At 48.2% G+C, this 22,082-nt stretch overlaps 1 protein-coding gene across 1 annotated transcript in view; it reads right to left on the bottom strand.

Annotated features, from left to right (window-relative positions):
• The window catches only part of FAM117A (family with sequence similarity 117 member A), a gene marked incomplete at its 5' end in the record, with an annotated part of 40,414 nt that overhangs the window by 2,449 nt on the left and 15,883 nt on the right, over positions 1 to 22,082 (bottom strand). The window contains 6 exons of the mRNA XM_081116187.1: positions 1,788 to 1,938; positions 3,114 to 3,315; positions 4,419 to 4,553; positions 5,020 to 5,130; positions 6,578 to 6,673; positions 14,520 to 14,689. Coding sequence (XP_080972313.1) covers positions 1,788 to 1,938; positions 3,114 to 3,315; positions 4,419 to 4,553; positions 5,020 to 5,130; positions 6,578 to 6,673; positions 14,520 to 14,689 — 865 coding nt within the window. The remainder of the gene's footprint in view (positions 1 to 1,787; positions 1,939 to 3,113; positions 3,316 to 4,418; positions 4,554 to 5,019; positions 5,131 to 6,577; positions 6,674 to 14,519; positions 14,690 to 22,082) is intronic.

Below are 22,082 nucleotides of genomic sequence, written 5' to 3'. Positions count from 1 at the left end.
AAGCATCAACATAGGATCTAGGAGATTGAGGTTCGATTCCTGATAAGGGCACATGCCCGGATTGCGGGCTTAATCCCCAGCAGGGGGCATGTAGGAGACAGCTGATCAATGACTCTCATCATTGATGTTTCTATCTCTCTCTCTCCCTCTCTCTGAAATCAATAAAGATATATTTTTAAAAAATAAAATAAAAAGTGAGGCATGAGGAAGAAGGCAGAGGCTGGCACAGAGTAAGAGGTGGAAAGATATGGGGTCCCAAAGGACTCCACAGTGGCAAGGTGTCCCCTGACCTAGCAGGGTTTAAAAGCTTACTTCATGGAGCAGTCGGGAATGGGCAGGAGAGGGAATGCTCTCGGTGTGCGCAGGCACACGTGAGGAAGTTGACCCCGAGACCAAGCAGTGTTTGAGGGACATGAGGGCAACGAGCATGCTCCTGAACAGCTGATTCCCTCCCTGGGAAATCCAGGCCATCTCACGCATTCAGAGGCTAGGAAGGGAAACGTGGCAAAAGAACCACTAACTTCCCAATAGGAAAGTTCAGCAATGAAGAGACCACAATGAGGTGAGAATCTCCATCCCCGGATATCTTAGAAAGTAAGTGACGGATTAGCACCTCTCTAAAAGGGTTGACACAGGGGTAGGAATCTAGATGAGATGACTTTAAGACCTCTTCCAACACTGTTTACAAAAGAATCAAGGCAAGCAACTGCCTAATTTCCACAAGTAATTTGAAGTTGTAATTACTCAGCTATAACGTGGACTGGGGAAGGGCACTAGAGTCCAGAGTCTATTACACAATCTGGCCTCTTCCCTCCACATCACCCCAGAGGACCCAGGGCTCTGGAGAGATACCAGGCAACAATGATGATGCGAGAAGCACCTCAGTGGCTATGATTTTTCTCCTTAATTCCTACTCTGGGTAATATATGTACCTCCTGCTACTACCATGGGCTGTCCTCTCCCTTACCTGAGATACAAATGGAGCCCTCAAGGTCACAAACACTATCCCAGCTAGATGTCCACTCATACTCCATGACTAAACTTCCTGACTGCCATGGACACCACAACTTCCATGGTGAATCTGCCTTGATGAATATTAAAGCTGGCTGGGGTGAGGGGGAGAATAAAATGAACTCTTAGGGTGCCTATCAAGGGGTGCTGGCTGTGTGGCTACATGGAAAGGTCAGCTCTCAATGCTCTCTGCTAATGGAAGAATGGCTTCTGAATTGTCCAATCAGGCTTGGGAATATTCCATAGTCATTACTTGCAAGGACTGGAAATTTCTATCTGGACATTCATGCCACTTGAACCTCTGCAGCTATAGGGTGAAGACTTGACTCAGAAGCAATGAGAAAGCTATTTAGGATCTCCTGCCCCTCCAGTGGGGGGAGAGATAATTTTCATCTCTGCCTGAAGGTAACTACTAATATATTCTCTCTCTCTGATTATGGTCTAGCAAATTCTCGCACTTTCCCCAGGGATGGAAAAAAATAGAAGAAACAAAGGGTTTAGGTTTCAGAGCTCTTTCCTTTCCAGCTCCTGCTGCGCTTGTGGCTGACATGTGGGCAGAGAGCAGGTTTCTATGGAGATCATGATAAGCAAAGATTTAGTGCTTAGAGTAGGTAATGTCAACAAGTTTGATCATGGAAAATCTGCAGTACTAATAATCTGAAGTTGACAGCACCTCTACGATGAGTGAGAGTCCAAGATGGAAGGAGGGCCTGTCAGGTGGGACAACACAGGGCGGCTCACCCCCACATCCCTGTCCCTCCCTCCAATGTACTTACGTGGCCTCTTCAAACACACGCACTCTCTCACAGCCTTCCGGGGGCTCCCGTTTGAAGACGTAGCTGTGATTGGGCCGAGGGGAGGAGGCAAACGCAAGGACAGGAGATGGGCTGCCGTCTTCCAGGAAGGCTGAGTGGCCTGGGGGGGAGGCTGCAAACAGAGCAAGGCTGAGTCCAGTGGAGCTGAAGGAAGGATCTCCACCATCCTCAGCTTAGGCCCTGGTGTAAAGGGAAGAGGCTGGAAGACACAGTATGGTGGGGGGCAGGGGTCATGCTAATCCAGGTTGTTTATGTATACTCTACTCTAAAAGATCTTTGAGGCAGCTTACAAAAATACATATCCTGTTATACAGGATAAAAAAATCCAGTTGAATTGATGGAAAAATCAGGCCTAATACCAATTCTATATTCCTAGGAGATAAACAGTGATTGGAAGTCCAAATCTTGAACTTAAAGGAATCCCAATTTCATCTCTCTCTGCCTTCTTCCAAGACTGCACCGCCCTGCCTGCCAACATACCACAGCTTCTTCCTTTCCACAGCCTTGAAAATCTATCCCTTCTTCCAGGAAGAGCTCTTGTACTGACTCAGAGAAGCAATCTTTACTCAACCCCACTCGTGGGATAAAATTCCTCTTGCTTTCCACACAGTGAATGTACTTTGCCTAGGTTACAAATATTGACTTTTATCTGTATTTATCTCACATTTATTCCTATTACTCTATGCTCTGTTTACCACTGTGTATTGTTAGATCCTGCCCTTGACCAGCCTACCTCATGGGGTTGCTGTGAGAATCAAATTAGGCGATGCAGACAACAGTGTTTTATAATGTCAGGATTATTACTATTGGGAGGAAGGACTCATATCTTATACTGTTTGTGATACAGCCAGGGTACAGCAGAAGGTAGAGATTTGGAGTCAGAAAGCTTGGGTTTCCATCTGGGTCAAACAAGGTGACCATGGGCACATTCTCTTCTTTTATGTTATTGACAACCACCTATTGCTGGTAATAGGTACAGTGGACGCCTGAACAGACTCAAGGGCTTTCCACCAAATATGGGGATGGGAGAGAGTGCTTCTTTGGATTCCAGTGAGGATTAAATAAAAGTATTGGTGCAGGGACTTGATGTAAACTACAAATAGGAATCAATATCAAGGACCATTGTTATTACTGATATAATATATGGAATAAAGATGACTCACAAAGATATTCCAGTTGCATGGTAAATAAAAATGCCAGGCCTGAAATTGATTAGAGGCAGAAAGGGGAGTGGAGACGCCCCTGCACCCCCGAGTGGGCCCTGCTGCCTCAGCCTCCTCAGCTTACCTTTGTCGTTGGGGATGGATGCCAGCTCCTCAACTGCACCCCGATGTTCCTCACGGCTGGTCTGGCCAGAAGGCTGGGGGGATGCCAGGGGCATGGAGGGAGAGCTGGAGAGGTTGCCAGGCTCCAGGAGGAGGAGGGGGTGATCACAGCTGCTACTCTGGGGGGGAGCTGGGGCACGGTGCCCATCAGGGATATCAAGGATCTGCCAGGAAAAGGGTGGGTGATGACTCTCAGGCCTGTAGAGCTTCGGGGAACCTCAGGGTACTCCCTTGTTCTCATTCTCTATTCATAACACACAGTGACAATGGGATACCATTTCCTCAAGTCACTGACTTCCCAACCCCTCCACCCCAATCTCAGGGAAAACCCCTCCTAGTTCTCCCCTAGCACTTCGTTCTTTCCCTCGTAGCACTTGCAGCCCAATTTATAATTACATATTTATTTGATTTCTCAATGTGTCACCCCCACCAGGCTTTAATAAGCCTCACAAGGGCAGGGACCTTCTGTGGGCCAGCGACCAGAGCACTGTAACTGCTGTAGGCCACTGTAGGACAAGTATGCAGAACATCACTGTGTACTAAATACCCCTCCCCCCTCTCACATTCAGTGGCACCTGTACCCACAGCTAACCAAATTGTGCACATGTGTTTGGGTGGGTAGAAAATCCTACATATATGCAAATTTAAAATCAACTAGCAAGTAAATCGTAAACTGAGGGGTGTGCCCACTAGAATAATATTAATACTGCCCAACTGGCATTCCCCGATTGTACTGTGTCAATACAAAAACATGCCGGAGACTACAAATCATTCTGCCTGGGAGTGGGGCAGGGAAGAAGGCCGCATGCGGGCACTGGGCATGAAGGATGAATGTGTGTCACCAGGTAGAGATGGGGGAAAGGGAAGTGATAACACAGGCAACAGGATGGCTTCCACTGAGCATAGGGGTGACGGTAGCGGTGCCAAGTATGTGGAAAGTGAGCAGGGGCTTTGGCTGAAGGACGATGTCTCGCTCATTCCTCCCTTCTGGGAACCTCCTCTCTGCCAACCTCGGCTCCTTCTCTGTCGACCCACCACCACAAAGCCTTCCCCAGTTACACCTACCCAGCTCTGCTGTCCCTGTAGTTAAGTCCATTTGAGTCTAATAAATTCAATTAATTTTCCTTCTGCAGGCCGGTGTTTGTATGTTACTCTGTTGCTGTAGCCATAGCCTGTGAGCCCCAGAGAGCAAGAGTCCCAGGCCCCCCAAGTCCAGGCTCAGCAAGACTCTGCCTGTCAGTGTATCCAGGGCATGGGCCCCACTCACCCGCAGCAGCTCCTCTTCACCCTGCTCCTTCACGAACACCTCCTCCAGCTCTTGGTTGAGCCCCTCCAGGCTCCGGTGCAGGCAGGGGCTGAGTCGAAGGACAGGAGACCCTGAGGGGAAGCTGGGAGGGGATGCCTGAGGAGGAAGCAGATGAAGCACTCGCTGAAACCCACCAAGCCCCCACAGACGTCAGCTCTGACTGGGGGGTAATGGTCATGTTTACACAGCAAAACCACATAAGGACGATTTGGGGACAGTTACTAGTTGCAATAGGTCCAGTCAGTGGAGGTTTTTCTAGAAGTTAGAGCTTTGCGAGGTCTGGAGTACGTTTGTAAAAGAGGTAGGAGCATCACGGCCTCAATTGTACAGGGGATGAGGGTGGAGGAGAGAGAAATTCACAACAGTAGGAAGGTCATCCAATGTCATTTACCAGGTCCAAGTTTGCACTAAAGCTTCGCCTGGGCACCCACGTGGCCACAGGGCATGCGGTGTGGGAGGGCTCAGGTGCTGTTGAACCTGAGATGTTCTGCCCATGTGGGGGGTGCAGAGGGAGGGTGCCATGGAGGAGAACAAAGGGGAGAGGGCTGGGGTGGGGACATACCCTCAGTGTTCCCCGCACAGCATGGTCCCCTTGGAGTGGAGAGCCCCGCTCCTTCTCTTTCCCACTGCGGCTCAGCTTTGTCCTCTGCAGTTGTTGCTTCAACTTGGTAATCTGGTGGCCCAGAGAGAGGGAGGGGGTGGCAGGTGAAGCAAAGCAGAAGTGCCCTGGGTCCTTCCTCCCAGGCATGGCTCCCCCCAGATGCCCACGAACATGCACAAGAGGGACATGGCAGTTGATCTTCCATCTCAAACTACCTCAGTGGTGTTCAAAACTGTGATGACAGGTTCATCAGGCAAGCTGGGTACCTTATCAACTAGATGACTTGATTTTTTTAATTACCATGTATTCCACAGATGGATCAGTTACCAAAAAATTTTAAAATACACAACACTGAAACCATTTTTGTCTTTCACAGATTCTGAAGGCACAGAATACTACTCTATTAATAGAAATGGCAAATGATGTTTTTGAATCCACTTTCCAAAGTACACTCACAGTCATCTCAAAGGGCCCGGGCCCAGGAAGGATGGAAGGATTTCCCCCCATTTTAAAGCAGATTGCACTGAGCAAGGAGCATGTTCTCCAGAGGGAATATCAGATTTTGTCCCAACGTCCATTTCCTGTAACAATTATGGATTATCATCAACAATTTTGAGTATTATCCCTGTTACATTTGGGATTCTGGACCTACTTGCCTCGGCTGGCAAACGCTCAGGAGAAGCCGAGCTATTTAAATATGGGCCTAAATTAAATGGAATTGGGAGGGGTAGATCATGCAATATATGACTACTGACAAAAAGAAAGTGCTTTTAGACTTGCTATTGGGGATCATTTGACCAGGACTCCAAGCTTAGTGTAAATAACTTGCTAACTCTGATAATTACAAACTTTAAATACTCTGTATTTTCCACTAGCCTTAAACACTTCATATTTTTTCTCTGTTCTTGCAACCAAGAGGGCAGAAGTGAGTCCCCCAGAAAGGAGTCAAGGGTGACTCCTAGCAAGCTGGGCCATCAGGGGCTGCCCCACGGCATGGCAGACAGAACTGGTTTGGGAGCCTTGGAATTCCAGTCTGTGGCTTTCTCTACTCACCCTCGACGACTGGAACCCTCCTGAGAGAAAAGGAGGGCCAGGAAAAAGTGCTTGGGAATACTAACTATTGGTTTCTTCTTTTAAAACTAAGGCCGGAGGAATAGCTAAGTAGGACATGGAGTTGGGGCTTTTTAGTTTCTAAGAAGTTACTCCCTATCTTCCTCCAGCCTCTAAACCACTTATTTGGATCCAACCTCAAAGTAAAGTGAGAACAATGGTGGTTGCCACCCTGTGCTTGGCTGCTGTAGTCACTGGCCAAGCCCCTGCTGGCAGGAGGGTCTTGGCTCCAAAGGCCTGGCCACCAGGAGGCTGAGAGGCAGGTGCGAAGGAGTCATCTCATTAGGAAAAGACTAGGTAGAGGCAAGTGAGAATGGAAGTGTGAGTCCACTTTGGAGCAGGTGCATCCACGGTGCTGGGGTAGACAAGAGGCAGCTGCTGTGGTCAGGAAGTCAAAGAAGACAGTTACCTCTTTGCGGTGGTCTGTGCTGCCCCAGGACGCTGAGCGCTTGTGTGTACAGGAGCTGGCCCGCTCTCCTTCAAGCTCTTGCCAGGACAGGGGGGTCTGCAGGGAGAAGAACCCAGTGAGACAGCACAGCTTCTCAGGCAGGCTCAGGGGAAGCAGACACAGTCTCCTAGACAGAGGCAGCAGGTCTTTAAAGTCTTCTCTCATCTGCTCATCAACGTCCTCAACACTATCGGCCTCTTACTCTTTCAGACTTCTCCACCTGACTTCCTCTTTCCCCATCACCTTCCTCCAGGAAACCTTCCATGATGAGCCAGTAAGGCCAACCTGCTGTCTACTCTCTTATGATTTTACACATGGATGACAGGCCCAGCTGTCAGATGCTCCCCAACAGTGAGCACAAGCATTTCCCTCCCTATCCCCACCAGCTCCAAAGAGCGCGGGCTCAGAGACCCACTGGCATCCTTGATTCTCGTGCCCTCTGTGTGCCCAGCTCAGGCCCAGGTTCCCGGGAACCTAATGAAAACAAGTTATTAGATAGGAATCATTAATTGGTAAAGCAGAAAAAAGGCCAACAGAGATCCCCCTCCCTCCATCCCCGACTGAAGCAAGAGACGGCTGTGCAGTGTGGTGCCTCAAGCTGGTTCCGTGAATTCCCCCTGTACACAGAGTGCTAGGAGCCCTCCTGAATACGCAGGGGAGGGGACATTTTCAGAAAGGAGGGAGCCAGGATTCTGAACTCAGCTCTGACTCCTGACCTCTCTTTGCTTTATCACAGCTCCTTCTCCTGGGCCCTGCTCTGCCCCTCGTGAGAACAGGGTTGTCAGTCTGCTGGCTTCCCTCCCACAGAAGACAGAGTTGGCCCAAGAGGGAGGCAGGGGGAGTGTGTAGACCCACTTCCTGAGCCCCCACCCAAGGGAGGAAGCTGTTGGCTCTAAGCAGGAGGCAGGAGGACAAGATCCCTCCCCACTACCAACATCTCTATTTCCATTCCAAGGGAGGGGCCCAAGGGGGAATGCGCCAGTGGAACCAGTTCCTCTCTAAGTTCTTTGCATAAGCTGCCAAAACCATGAGGGCCTGGGAACCGTCTCCTACAACAGATCTGCTGACCTCCCTGGAGAGGTTGCAGCAAACAGAAAGGGGGAGGAAAAGAGAGAAAAACCCAACAACTCAACACCCAACAGCTGCTAAGAAGAGCTCGGCAGGGGCAGTCTGAGCAGGACTGTGGGAGCAGTCCGCCCTGTGTGACAGCTGCAGTGGGAGGGGCCGCTTGGGGCTGAGGCTCCTTGGCTCTTCCTTCTCCCAGCTGCCCACCCATCAGGGCCTTTGCTGGGCTGTGCGACACAGCTAGGGTGAGACAACTGCCCTACTTTCCTTCCCTGAGGCTAGCACCACAGGGAGACTATCAGAGATCCATTCCCCCACAATCCCCTCCTTTAGGAAAAAGGCAGGCAGCACATCCTTCTGGCCCATGCCCCAAAGCCCTTGAGGTGAAGCTGGCTGACAGTCTATAGAAACCAAGCAGCTGTCTACTTCCAAATGCCTACATCTCTCTAAACCAGAGCTGGCAGACAGAACCTCAGAAAAGGCTGCTGCATAGACTGAAAAGTGAGGAGGAAATCCACGTCTCTCAGCCCCCTCAGCCCAGTGGATACATGAACGCTCCTCCTTCCAGGGCTCCAAAGCCAACCCCATAGATGACTAGCTCTCCTAATCAAAGTGCTGAGTCCCACGCTAGCCTGTTGCCCCTGGAAAGGTGGCAGAGGCTATGGAGGAGGGATGACAAAGGCTAAGGTGATGAGTCCATTTCCTTTCCTCCAGGAAGATACTGTACTCACAGGTGGGTGGTGAGAGGTAAAAACAGCCACATTCAGGCTGTCACCAGTTCCCCTAACATCTCTGGCAAACTCTTCAACTGCCTTCTTTCTTCTGAGATATGTGAGGGGGTGGAAGACGAAATGTAGGCTCGTGCTGGAGTTTAGAAAGGATGTGAAAATTCATGGCAGGGAGAATCATCTCTCTCAATCCATTTTACACCCTGCTCTCTGCTCTGCATCGTCTTCCATCAACCACTGCTTACTCTGTGTAAACTGTGCTACCAAGGCCATCGCTTTGTCTCAATACTTGGCCCTGGCTGTAGATATTATACTGTCACCCTCCTTCCCATGGGCTCTTCTCTCATATTTGACTCTCTGTCCTAACCAAGCAAACTCAGCTCCTTTTTCTTATTCGTACATTCAACAAATAGCTACTGAATGCAAACTGTGTGTCAGGTAGTACTCCAGGTGCTGGGGACACCATGATGCACAAAGCAACAAAAATCCTCACCCTCTTTGAGTTTACATTCTAGCTGGGGACATTCTAGCTCTTCGAGTTTCAACAATGATAAGTACTAAAGAGAAAAGTATACTCAAAAAAGGGGTTGGGAATGCTGGGGTGGGGGTGGGGTGGGGGTGTGTTGGGGGGACAGACATGATTCTAAATGTCCAGAAGTCTTCAATGAGAAGGTAATGTCTGAAGAAAAATATGAAGGAGATGAGGGAGCAAGCCACGTAAGAATGATCCAGACAGAGGGAACAGCAAGTGCAAAGGCCCTGAGGCAGGAGCGAGCCCAGTGTGTTTAAGAATGAGGAGGAGGTCAGTGTGGCTAGAGCAGAGGAGGTCAGGGGCATGGCAGTAGAAATGAGGTCAGCAGGTGTGTCAGATTGAAAAATGGTCTCCCAAAGTATCACTGGAACCCGTAAACATTACCTTAGGTGGTAAGATTATTTTGGGTTATCTGGGTGGGCCTTAAATACCATTACAAATGTTCATATGAGAGAGAAAAAGAGAGAGACAGCAGGAGGTTAGACACACAGAGAAGAAAAGGCGATGTGCCCATGGAGGCAGAAATTAGAGTGATGTGGCCACAAGCCAAAGAATGCTGGCAGCCACCAGAAGCTGGAAGATGCAAAGAACGGATCTCCCAGAGAGGCTCTGGAGAAAGTGTAGCTCTGCCAACACCTTGATCTTGGCCCAGTGAAATGGAATTTGGACTTCTGGCATCCGGAACTGTGAGAGAATAAATTTTTGTTGTTTTAAATCACTAAGTTTGAGGTAATTTGTTACAGCAGCTTTGGGTACCTAATACACTAAGTTATGCTATGTTTGAAGCTGTTTACATGCTGACCTTCAGTGTTCTTAAGGCAGGCATGGGCATAAGTGTGGTCTTCGGTGCCTCCAACTGAACTGGGAGCACTAAGAGTGGGGACAATGCCCTGCCCCTTATTTTCAGTGCCCCTGGGTAGACAGGCCCTTCTTCCTCTAGGTCTCACCACAGAGGTCTGGGCCAATGTCTCCTTGGAGCACAGAGGAGTCACAGCTATTGAAGGCTTCGCCCCTGTTGTGCCTTCAAAGAGTCACCCTTTATGGCACAACAGGGGCCAAGCCATGCTGCATGACAGCACTGTAAGTAGTCATTCCAGATGACCCTTTAGAAGCAGAGTAGAGCTTGAGCTCAGCAGGCCAAAGTCATGTTTGTCAAAGGGACTCATGCAATGGAACAGATCTGTTTGAAGGCCCTGGCCAGTGGGGAACAGCTGAAGGAAAAGCAGGGCTATTTACTAGCCATGAGCGGCATCAGCCAACTGTGCAGATGATGCTCGGATTATGCAAAACTGAATGTGGGTTGGACCAAGGAAGCCTTGCCTGGGGTTCTGGGATCCCAGAGCAACATGTGGAAGGATAACTGGGCATGGGGACGGGGGAGAGATTTCCAAAGAGCAGCCTGATAGGACAAGGCAGGGGCCAGATGGAACTGAAAATCTCCCAACTACAGCCTGTTTCTCTGCCCCCAACCCAACTAAGTTTCTACCTGGATTCTGAGACAGGAAAAGTCTAGTCGTGTTGTCTCCTGTGATGTTGGCAGAGCCCAGCTGGGCCCTGGGAACATAACCCAGTATACCTGTGCGCCTACAGAGCAGCATGGTGCCTGGCATGGTACAGATGGTCAGTAACTATGTGGTGAAATGAAACCCAGCAGGGAATCAGCTCCCCGGGACTCTGGCCAGAAAAGGACAGGAAAGACTCTGAGGGAGGTCTGCCGGCCAACTCTGAGAACTCTGGCTGCAGGTGGCCAAGGCCACCATCTCTGGCCCTACAGTGACTAGGCAACCCTCACATTTTCCATCGTGAACGATTTTCAAACACTCTGTGCTGTTGTCACACCATATGCTGAACAACTGGTCCTGCTCAGCAGTTCGGAAAATAGGCGCTGTGCCCAGGCCCCCACACCCACAAAGGAAGACCCATGATGGGCAAACTGAATTGTGTGTCATCACTAAATGCAGAGGCACTGGCTTGGGAAAAGGAGGAAGACGCTACACACGTAGGACAAGTCACAGAAAGGGAAGTCTTCCCCAAAAAAGCACGTCACTCCTGCCTCCAGCCTGCAAGCCACTCCATGAGGTTTGTCAAGGACTTAAGCTATTTTTTTTCCCAAAGGGTAAGTCAGGCCTAAAGAAAAAAGTCTGTCACAGAGGCTTCCCCGCCCCACCTGGAGCAGGCAGAGGATGTGGGGCTGGGGATGAATAGAAGAGGGGCAGAGGGCGGGGCAGAGGCACAGCAGGTATCCAGGGTCCCATCTGTCTGCAGGATGAGAACACCAGTAGGGGAACTTTGCTCAAACAGTTGTGCCAGCTGTGGTGAGACCACTTCCTCCCTCCAGAAGGGTGCAAGAAGACAAATGCTTTGCACAGCAAGAGGAGAGAGGGGTGACCGCAACCGGCATGTGGTGCCATCACAGCCCTGGCACCAGCCCAGTCGCTAGGACAGGCTAACCCAAAGCACTTGGCGTCCAGTTCTGGTTTACCAGCTGACCGGAAGAGTAGTCCACACAGGGGAAAACATATTCAGATTGATCTGGAGAATCCTGACAAAGTCCTCCAGGTGATGGTGACTCTACACAGAGGCCCTCCTCATCCTCCCTGGCTGGCCACTCTGTGTCCAGCTCCTGCTGCATCTGAGCTCTTCCTTGTACTAACCAGGCTGGTCTCTGGGACACCTGGTCATCCCTCTCCCATTGCTCGTCCTGCCTCAGAACATGCAGCAGCTCCAAAGCACTCCTTCCCCGATTACCACATTCAGACCTCCTCTCCTTCCTAGAACAACCAACTTCCCAAATGAGATCCATCCACCTCTCTTCTTCCCCTGCCCCAAATATTTGGGTAACTCAGCTCTCCACATCAGACTGTAAATTGCCTGCCTAAGAGCTTAAAACACAGCTAAGCCCAGGGAGGGAATCCTGGGGCTGTTGGCAACCTGCTATATTTGAGGACGGAGAGCTTTTCACTCCATCTTTTGCCTGAGGATGCAGCATGCCTGACTATCTAAATGGCAGGTGTTTTGTGCTTGCTGCCCAGGTCTGAAATTTGCCTGGAATGGGTAGGGCCCTTGCTTGCTTGCTCTAGGGGTTCAGAGGGGAGTTGTACAATGGCTCCCTGCCTTCACTACAAGGCAGGCCCCAGGAATGCCAGGGCTGATGTGGTCTCCAAACAAATACTCTGGCTGCAGGCTCTGGAGTGGGGGACAGTGAGAGGTGCAGGGGGGAAACAAAGAGCATAGAAGAGAAGGCCAGCCAGAACAGTAGATGTACTATACTGGTGTGGCTGGAAGAGAAAGGGCAGAAGGTGAGGTAGGTGTGGGAAGAGGCCCCACTGCGCTCAAAAGAATTAGGCTAAGATAGGGCATCAATCTATTTATTTTTAACAATTTAAAAGCTCTCAAGGACTTTGGTAGATCACACCTCCCTACCCTTCCCCACACTCCCTAGTATCTCCCCAATAAAAACTCTCCCTCATCTTCAGTCTGTTCTGGGGGATATCCAGTAAGGGAGATGCCAGGAGAGCCTCAGGTCGTCATGGTGTAATATCAGTGTGGAAGAAGGTAGCTTGTGCCAGGCCAGGGGACTCAAGCAGGAATTTGAATGGTGCCCAAAACCTAGAAGCAGAAAATTCCCAGAAGGCCAGGAATGAAAGATGGGCAGAGTACATACTTTGGTTTGGACCTCTACATTGATCAGAATTCTCCCACCTCCTGACTGCAGCCACAATATTGACAGGTTGCTAAGAGTTCCTCGAGGGCTGGAGCCCATCCCGGGGAAAGAGGAAAGCTGCACAGCTCGGCCTTGCCAGACCCATGGAGGCGCATCGCTGACCTCTGTCTTGCCGTGGCAAGAAGCCCAGACTTGTTATATAAAAGATCTGGCCTGCAGCTGGTGCCTGAGCAGCAACACACAGCCTAGAGCCCATGCCTCTAAATCTGGCCAGGGAACATCTGAGGCCAACCCTGCCCTGAGTTGACAAAGAGAATGCTATGTGAGGAGTGGGATGGAGGCTTCCTAGAAGGCTGACAGCCGGAAATGACAGCGACAGGCTACCTGGCAGCCTGCTGCCCGACAAAGAGGGATGCAATCATGAGCTTACACATGTGAAACAATCTCAAGTCTCCTCCTCCAGGAAGCCCTCCTTGACTACATACATTATTTGGGCCAAACACTCCTCTCAAAAGAGAAGGGGGGGGGGAGTGCTCCAGGCCTATGAAGGGGAAGAATATCATACTTGCCCTTTTCCAAGGGTACGGGGAACAACAGTGCCCAGGGCTCCCAGGAAGTAGACCTGCTCTTTCTGCTACCTGGAGTGTGTTTTCCCTTCACATTCTGTTCATAGATCTAAAGAGGGCCATTGGTTTCAACTGCGGTAAATTCCTGTAGGGTCAAGGTAGGGTATTCCCATGAGAATTCCCCTCCTCTAAAGTGTGCCAGGCATTTGGCCCCACTCATCCCTTGGCTGGCTGTTCACTGGCCTTCATGGAACTGGCATCCAGGCTCGCAGAGGCCAAACCTTCTCATTTCCTTATTCACTGCAACATGCCAAGAACGGCACTGGGCACTCAGACTTTCACTAAAAACATTGGAAAACGGATCTCGTTAAAATAAATAAAAGGAAGGGACTGATGTGATGTGCTCAGATGAGGAGGTAGGGTGAAGTGAGCGCACAAAACACTCTCACATTTGGCCATCACCCCACCTACAGGCAGGCAGAGTGGGCAAAGGAAGAGCCGACTTGCCCAGTGTCCCCCAGGACGTTGCTTTGCCTCTGAGCCCATATCTTTCTTCCCGAGGACAACTCATTTGTTCTGAAGTTGAACAGAAGTGGGTTTAAACTGCATCAAAAAGGGAGAAGATTTGACTCTTAACAACGCAACTGCTAAGACTGTTGAAGTCCTGACTCAGATGAAGAAGGACCTTCGTGTAGTTTCACAGATGATTTCTTGCTCAGGCTAACACCACCTTATTCAAACACTAACAAATGGACTCGCTGATCCATGGCCATTCCTTCCAAGCTTACGATTCTTACCAAAAAGACTGTGATGGAGAAGATGAGGGGACCTGGGCTCCATAGGGCTCTAGTGGGTCCACTGAGGTCCCAGACTGGGCTGCTGGCTAGGGATGAACTCTCCATTCCCTGAGAGCCCTCCCCTCCTATCGCTCCAGTGGGGTCTATCCTGGCTCAGCACACTTTTTGGACACCTCCTCCAGCTGTCTGGGGAACGTGAACGCAACTGAACGTCAGCCCCAGTTTAATTTTAGCAAGGTAAATCTCATTTTTTAAAACCTAGAATAAATTCCAAAATCAACTCTTGCTTACCCACATATGGATACTCAAGCCAAACTGAAAAAACCAGATTGACTTCTCTCCCACCAGTCAGGAGGAATACAAACTCATTTTTGTGTAAGTTTACAAAGAAAACTGAGCTGGTAAACATTAGATGATAAAAAGCCACATGGTGAAAATGTACGGCCAAAACCCAGGATAATTTCAAGGACTAAGAGTTGGTACGTAGACCAAAGCCCCCTTCCCCCTTCCCCCATCCTCATATCCCTTATCTAGTTAGGAGAGAGCATTACCTGGGTGGCCTTGTCATTGGTACAGCAGGTGAAGGCCCCATCAGCATCTCGTGGCCACTGGCCCAGAAGGTACGAGCTGAGGATGGTGTCCAGGGAGAATGTACGTCGGACCTGGGGTGGCTGAGGTCTACACACTGGCTTTTCTGGGGCCACCGAACACGGGACGCTGGCTGCAAGAGAGCACAGCACACCCCTTGACATCAGCATGGTGGAAAGAGGCATGTAAATCAACCTTCTCTCTTCTCGGAAGCCTTACCTAACTACCACCTCTTCACCTGCATCCACCCCCTCCTAAAGGAATTTGAAGCTGCCCATAAAAGCACATATAGTCTGCGGAGAGCTCGCCTGACTTAACCAGCTGGCTGTTATCATTGGAAACAATTGACACTATTTTACTTTGGACTGGGGTGACTTTATATACATGTCCTCCATCTTTTTCCTGTTCCTAATAGACTATGAACTGTGAACTCTGAGGCCTCCATACTGAGTTTTCTGAGAGCAGGACTGTTTCTCATCGTTAGAGAAGGAACTCTGAGTGGACAAAAACCAAGTTTTCTTCCATCTTTTATCTCTTGCCCTTCTCCCTCCCTCCAGCACTTATTGCAGGGCTCCTAAGCACTGCACAAATTCAACCAACTAACTGAAGGACTCTTTATACTTCCCTCAGGGTTGGTTAGCCCCAGGGAACCTAGGTGCCTGAGACAACAAGAATGATATAATAACAACTTTCAACTATCCAGGCTGAAAAGTCAGCTTAGGGAAATACCCAAGTCTTTTGGTTCTCTCCTCTATCTCAGACTTCTGGCTAAATGGGACAAAAATATAGCAATCATAAATGAATTCACTTTATTTTTACCTGGGCTAAAGCTTTTTGGGAGAAGGTAAAAGTTGAGACTGTTGATAGCAAGTAAGGGTTCTGGAATCATCTGTAAGTTTCAATCTGAGTGGACCGTGTTTTCCATGGCCACATTCAGAACACTCTACTGAATTAAGATCTATAAGGCTCTTTCCTTTAAACAGAGCAAAATGCTTTTGCATCTGTACTAATCCCTTGATAATTCGTGTGTGCATTAAGCACAGTAAAAGGAACTGAGGATTGTAGGTATAAATAAACTTGAAGAGCTTTACATTAAAAAAGACACTAACAGGTTGACAGTTCCTCAAAAAGTTAAAACATAGAATTATCACATGATCCAGCAATTCCGCTTCTAGGTATATTTACAAAGAATTGAAAGTGGGGTCTCAAAGAGATATTTGTACACTCATGTCCATAGCAGCATTACTCACAATAAACAGAAGGTGGAAACAACCCAAGTGTTCATCGATAGATGAGTGGATAAACAAAATGTGGTATATACATACAATGAAATATTAGTTTCAAAAAGAAATGGAATTCTGTCATATGCTACAATATGGATGAAACTCCCAACACTATGTTAAGTGAAATAAAAGACACAAAAGGGCAAATATTGTATGATTCCACTTACATGAGGTGCCTAGAATAGGCAAATTCATAGGGAGAGAGAATAGAATAGAGGTCACCAGGGACTTAGGGGGAGAAAGGATTAGGGCGTTATTGTTTAATGGGCACCGAATTTCCGCTTGAGATAATAAATATGTTCTGGAAATGGACTGTAATGATGGTTACACAACACTGTGAATGTGTTGAATACCACTGAATTGTAAAGATAAAAAATGGTTAAGTGGTAAATTTAACAATACTATCTACCTATGTTCTCCAGATCCATTTAAGTGTTTACATATTTTGACATAGTTGTATGCAATATGAAATGTACTACATTGTGTTCTAGTTTGTTCTATCCATTTCATATGCCCATTTCTGAGCATCAAAATTCACGTATTTGTCTTTTTTTTCCTTTCTTATTTGTCATTTTTAATGACTACATAATATTCCAGCAGGTAGATATAAAGTAGTTTGCTTAGCCATTCCCATATTATTGGACTCTTCAGATATCATAAATAATACAGCATGGACAACTTTTAGTCTCAGTTTTTATCTAATTCTTGGCATAGTTTAAGTCATCTCCCTTTGCAATCATGAAATATGTGCTAATTTTTAAAAAATTAAAAATGATTTGTTAATTTAAAAAGTAGTAAGTATGAATTGTATTAAAGTCAAGATTAACAAAAATATAAACAAAAGAAAAAAATCCACAACTCCAAATGCCCAGAGACAACCACTGATAATACTATGAGATAGTATACTTGTAGGCTTTGCCTTCTGCATGTCTGTTTATGCTTTAAAATAAAAGATGATATCATACTGTATATATCATTTTGCAATTTTTTTGGCCTTATATCATAAACACCTTTCCAAATCAATGTATACTGACCTATAAAACATTCCTTTAAATAATCTTAACATTACTATTGAAACTCTTCAAAGACCCTCTTTCAAAGATGGTAATCAAAGGCCACATGTTCTGGTCCCACCTACCTGTCCTTATACTTCATTCCTCTTCAAAGTCTCTATGTCCTGCACAAACTACACCACATACTGTTTCCCACCCATGTCCGGGTCCTTCTCTTCTCTGAGGTTTTGCACATGTGCCCAGGGTTGAAATCTCATCAGCCCACCAAGGCCAGCCTCCCCTTTTGTCTCCATCTGCCCCCAGGAAGGAATGTCTCAGGATTTTCTGATTTCCTCCAGCACTTTGTACCCTTCTAGTACTTACCAACCTCTCTCTTGGACCATGGTATTTGTAACTCCTATAGAGTAAACAACCTGTGGCCAAGAACTGTCTCTAATTTATCTTTGTACCCCTCCCAGTGCCTAGAGCACAGGGCTGGTGATTGGAAGGTGCCTAAGTAATTGCCTAAAATAAAAAAACTCTTACTGTAAGGGTAAACTTGCTCTAATTATACCATGGATTCTAAGTTTGTCTGCACATCCATGCACAACCCACTCCCCAGGAGTAAAGCCCCCAGAGCTGCTTGTCTCTTTCCCCCCGAAGCTCAGAAAGGCCCAACCTCTTTCTTCCCCATCCTGCACCTTGTTGCCCAGTAGTAAATAAATGACAGACTGGATTCAGTCCCAACTTCACCTCCTACACTAGGTTTTCAATCATTCAACTTCCTATCACTCATTTTCCTATTCTGCACTTAAGATCAAAAAGCAGCAATCAGATATTTCTGGGAGCTTCTGACCTACGTCAGCAGCCAAGTCAGACACCAAAATGCTGTGGCCCTCCTACACTGTCTTTAAAAGCCCAATGCTAAGGTGGGGGCTCTGGAAAAGCAAGTTTGCAAGATTACATGACATAGAAGCAAAGAAACAGGTGGGAAACAGATGAGCAAGAGACTGGCATAAAGGTCAGAAAGCCACAATCCTAATGGCTGTGTCATCCCTGTGTGAAGGGAAAGGGCTGTGACTCCAGGGCTGAGAAAGAAGCAATGGGAAGAAAAGATTTCTTGGAGACACTTCCCCAGTCTCCCGGCAGAAGTTGTTATCTGTGCTCCTCTGTATTTATATAGTACTCAAGATTTGCCCCATCCACAAAGTTCGCTCTGTGTGTAATCTCCTATTCTTCTACCAGCTCTCAAAGGTGCTAGGGAAAGACTGGTAAAGAAATCAAGGCACAGAGAAGCCCAGTCTCAGATTGGACTCAGTCGCCCAGCAAGTCAGAGGCAGTTTTAGATCTAAATCTAAGCCTCCTCCCTCCTATGTCAATTCACTGGGGCCGGGGGCCCTCTTGCATGAGGAACACCCTCTGAGGCTGCTGGGACACCTGCCTGGGCACCTGGAGGAAGGACTGCCTCTTTAGCTCCTTTTCAGGGAAGGAGATGACAGGCCTGACCTGGGGGTCTGCAATGACCTTTTTTGGTTTGGGGGTTTGTTTTTTTTGGGCTTTTTTAAGTCTTTGAAAGCTGGAGTAAAGCATTCTGCTATCTCCCAGGGACAATTTAAACCACACTCATATCAGTTCTCATTACCCTTCATATCCCATCCATTCACGAGCTATAGCAGAATTCCAATCTCAAGGGCAGTCAGATGCGGTACTTTACTCCCAGTACTCAATCGGCTAGGGAGGACCCAGAGTCCTGGAATTTGATGTGAGACTCCAACCACCCATTTTGGTCAAATCTACATGCTTTCTGGCCACCTCTGACCAAAGTTATTCACAAAGACTCTGAGGACTTCATGGGTCCTGACTTACTCCTCCATATACCAAAAACAAAACAAAACCATAAATACACATACACACATGAGGGAGGGGGGGAGGCAGGGAGGAAGGGGGTAAGAGATAGGAAAGGGCATGGGGAAAAACCAAGCACCCTAATCCAGACCCAGCAGCTTCGGACCTCCTCTACTCTGCTAGGTCTATAAGGATCTCACCACAGCTTGAGTCTAACTAGAGGACTTGCCTCAGTTTCTTTTCCTTAAATGAGACAGCTGGGCCTCAGCCCTATTTCTACAGTGACCACATCCTAGTGCAGGGTGTTGGCACAGCTCCTAGCCAGCCACAAGATGACAGAGTTACCTTCTGTCTCAGAGCCCTCAGCAAGGACCTCTCCCCTCCTAAACCCCCAAATTCTTGGCATGTCCTGGCCCCTTGAAAGAGACCATAAAGTGCCATGCTTCCTTCATGCCCCCAAAATAAGGGAGAAGAGAACTTAAAAAATTAGATTTTGATGGGGGAGGGGTCTACCATTTATTTAAAAAACCTCATCCCAAATGGTTTGGGGAACATCTGCTAATTTGGGCACCAAAATTGATCAAGGGCTAAACCAAGGTATCAAATTTTCCCCAAATGCAACACCAACTAAAGCTAAAATCAGGCATGCTTTGTTCCATCCTTGAAGGGGCCACAGGCTGGAGCAGTGTGCCCCACACCCGAATATCTGAGGCTTCAGGTGGGAGGGATCTAGTTCTGACTGCAGCTCTGTCCTCACTGTGGTGTAACTGCAGCCAACACCACACAACCTCCCTGGGCCTGCTCTCCCATCTGGCAAGCAGGAGCACAATCTGGCCTAAATTCCCTCTTAGGGATGTTGTAAAAAACAGAGGATGAGATGTTTTAGTCTTCATTAGCTAGATTAGGTCAAATCAATTGTCACTTAATCCTTCCCCACACCACAATCCTTTAGGATTGAAGGTGGGGGTGAGGGAGCCTAGAAAAAGGAGGCTACCCAGAAAAGACAGCAGAGTAGGTCCTCCTCACCACTATCCCCAGGTACGGTGCACATCTGCAGTGTCAAAGCCCTTCCCTTTACCAGGGCCAGTCTAACCCAGCATGGACACCACCTTGAACAAATGGTGCAGGGGTGGAAATAAAACTGCCTGTAGATGTGGGCATCAGCAGCAGTGGGTCAGCACTCAAGTTGTGCTACCCACTGAGACCTACTTCAGTTAGGAACACTCCCTAAGAAATCTCACAAGTGAGTGTAGTTGAAATAGGGACTCAGGAGCTTATCCCTCATGGGCATACTGGAAGGATCTGGGGAGTGGGATTTGCTCTGCAACTGTGTGCTTATGATTAAAAGAAGAGAAGCACTGAAAAGTCACAACGGTTGCTTGTGGTTGGAAGATGAACTGGTTTCATTTCTGGAAAGTACCCCTCTCAGATTTGGGAAACGGGGAGGAAAGTAAGGCAATCGGCTCTCCTATCTGAGAAGAGACGCCCATATCATGACAGGCCATGACAAAGCAGCAGGCTGCCGGGGCACTGGCTGGGTGGCTGCGGGAGGGTGGAGTGTCCTGTTTACAGCACTGTGGGGTATTATCGGCCCATCGCATGCAGCAGCCTCCGCGGCCCAACCACCTGGCGAAGCACCCTGGCACGGGGCCAGGCCATTTCACCGTGTAGCTGATCAGTGGCGGATGCTTTGGTTCTTGGGCAACGGCAAATGGAAAAAACAAAACAAACCGGCACACACCGGAGATAAGAAGCCTTAGTGCTATCTTCCAGAGCCACTTGGCCCTGTCTCCCAACTGCTGCATTTTTATGGCTTTGGGAAGAGGGGGCTCTGAGTGCAGAGGACCAGCAGTCAAGTGTCTGTACACTGGGGGACAGTCATTAGGGAGGAGAGCACACAAACTGCAGATAAGACACTGAACCAAGAGTGGCCGGCAGGGGCCTGGCACACCACAGGGGACTGATTGCTTCAGGAAGCAGATTTTGAGAGCCCACCACAATCCAGCTCTGTGATAAGCACTGGTGGTACATGAGGAGGAGAAGCTGCTAACAAGGTTGATACAATCCCTGAGCAACCGAAGGCACCCCAGCCAACGCCTCTTCAGAAAGATCACAAAGTTGTCTCTGCTGTTCTTTCCTATCCCTGGCTGGAAATCAGCTCAGGCCTGACCTCACCAGCAAACTTCAATTCCTGGTACCCGAAGGAGGATGGTGACAGCTTGTAGAAGGGCAAGAAGGGGTCAGGGGAAGGAGGAAGGCAGTAGATGTCACAGGAAGTGAGGTGTCTGTGGCTGCCCTTCTCAACTTGGCCAGAGATGGACTGTGGGGTGGAGGCTTAGTAGCTTATGAGAAGTCAGGCCCTGGCTGAGCATCTAGGGGGACTAGTTCACTTATTTTACTCTCATGCAGGAGAGAAGCCTGGGAAATGAGACAAGGCTACACTCCACCCATCCTCCATTAGCCTGAAACCTAGTGATCCCAAAATACCCAAGGAGTACAGAAAGAAGAAGAGAAAGGCAGCCAATGAGACCTCACACATGGCAAGAGCTCAACAACTAGCAGGTCCAACAAACAAGTTATGAGTCACTTTCTCATGTTGTTGGGCTTTGAAACATTATTAGTGCTTGTCTTCTCGCCTCCCCTCTTAAAGAGAAAATAACTCCTATTTATAACAAAAACTGTACATATGTTGGAGGAAATAAGAAAATGCAGATGAACGAAAACTGAAAAATAAAACCATGCATGCCCCCACTCAGAGATCACCGCTGTGCACATCTTCCCTGGTCTCTCTTCAGGCACATATGGATGCAAATATAGTTTTAATAAAATGAGATCACATTATACATATTTTTCTACAATCTGCTTTTTTCAGTCACTGATCTTCACTTAGGAAGAACAAGCAGGCTGGGGCAGGGCACATGGTATGCACATGGAGGGAGCAGGCTCTGCCCTGTCCCATCTCCTAGATGTGATGCAGAGATTTGGGGGGGGATGTTAATCTGAAGAGGAGCAAAGTAAAACAGGGATTCAGAATTTCTAAGCATTTCCCCTATAACAGAGTTGCAATAAATAGGGGAAGTCCCTCCTAGCAGTTTCATAGGGATTATTTTTCCAATTCAGTACATGTGCTGGGATTAAACAGTGCAGGCAGTCTTCTGAGCCCTCTGTGCTCCAGCACCGCTTAACTGCTTAACTTAGGGACATGTGGGTTTTGGAGGGAAGTTGCGGTCAAACCGAAATCCCTAATATGACTGTACAAGAGTTAGAAGCCCTCCTTGGAAAGCCCAAGGAGACCCCATCCATCCCAGCTGGGAAAATTAAACTTGGGCCTTTGAATACTACTTTCAACACCAAGCAATAGCTCGTTTTAACCATAATGGGGAGAAGAAACTAGATTAAAAAGGAA

Source organism: Miniopterus schreibersii, assembly GCF_964146895.1.
Source record: "Miniopterus schreibersii genome assembly, chromosome: 16".
Taxonomy (NCBI): domain Eukaryota; kingdom Metazoa; phylum Chordata; class Mammalia; order Chiroptera; family Miniopteridae; genus Miniopterus; species Miniopterus schreibersii.
The sequence above is the reverse complement of the archived record's forward strand: the minus strand, read 5'-3'. Positions and strand labels throughout refer to the sequence as shown.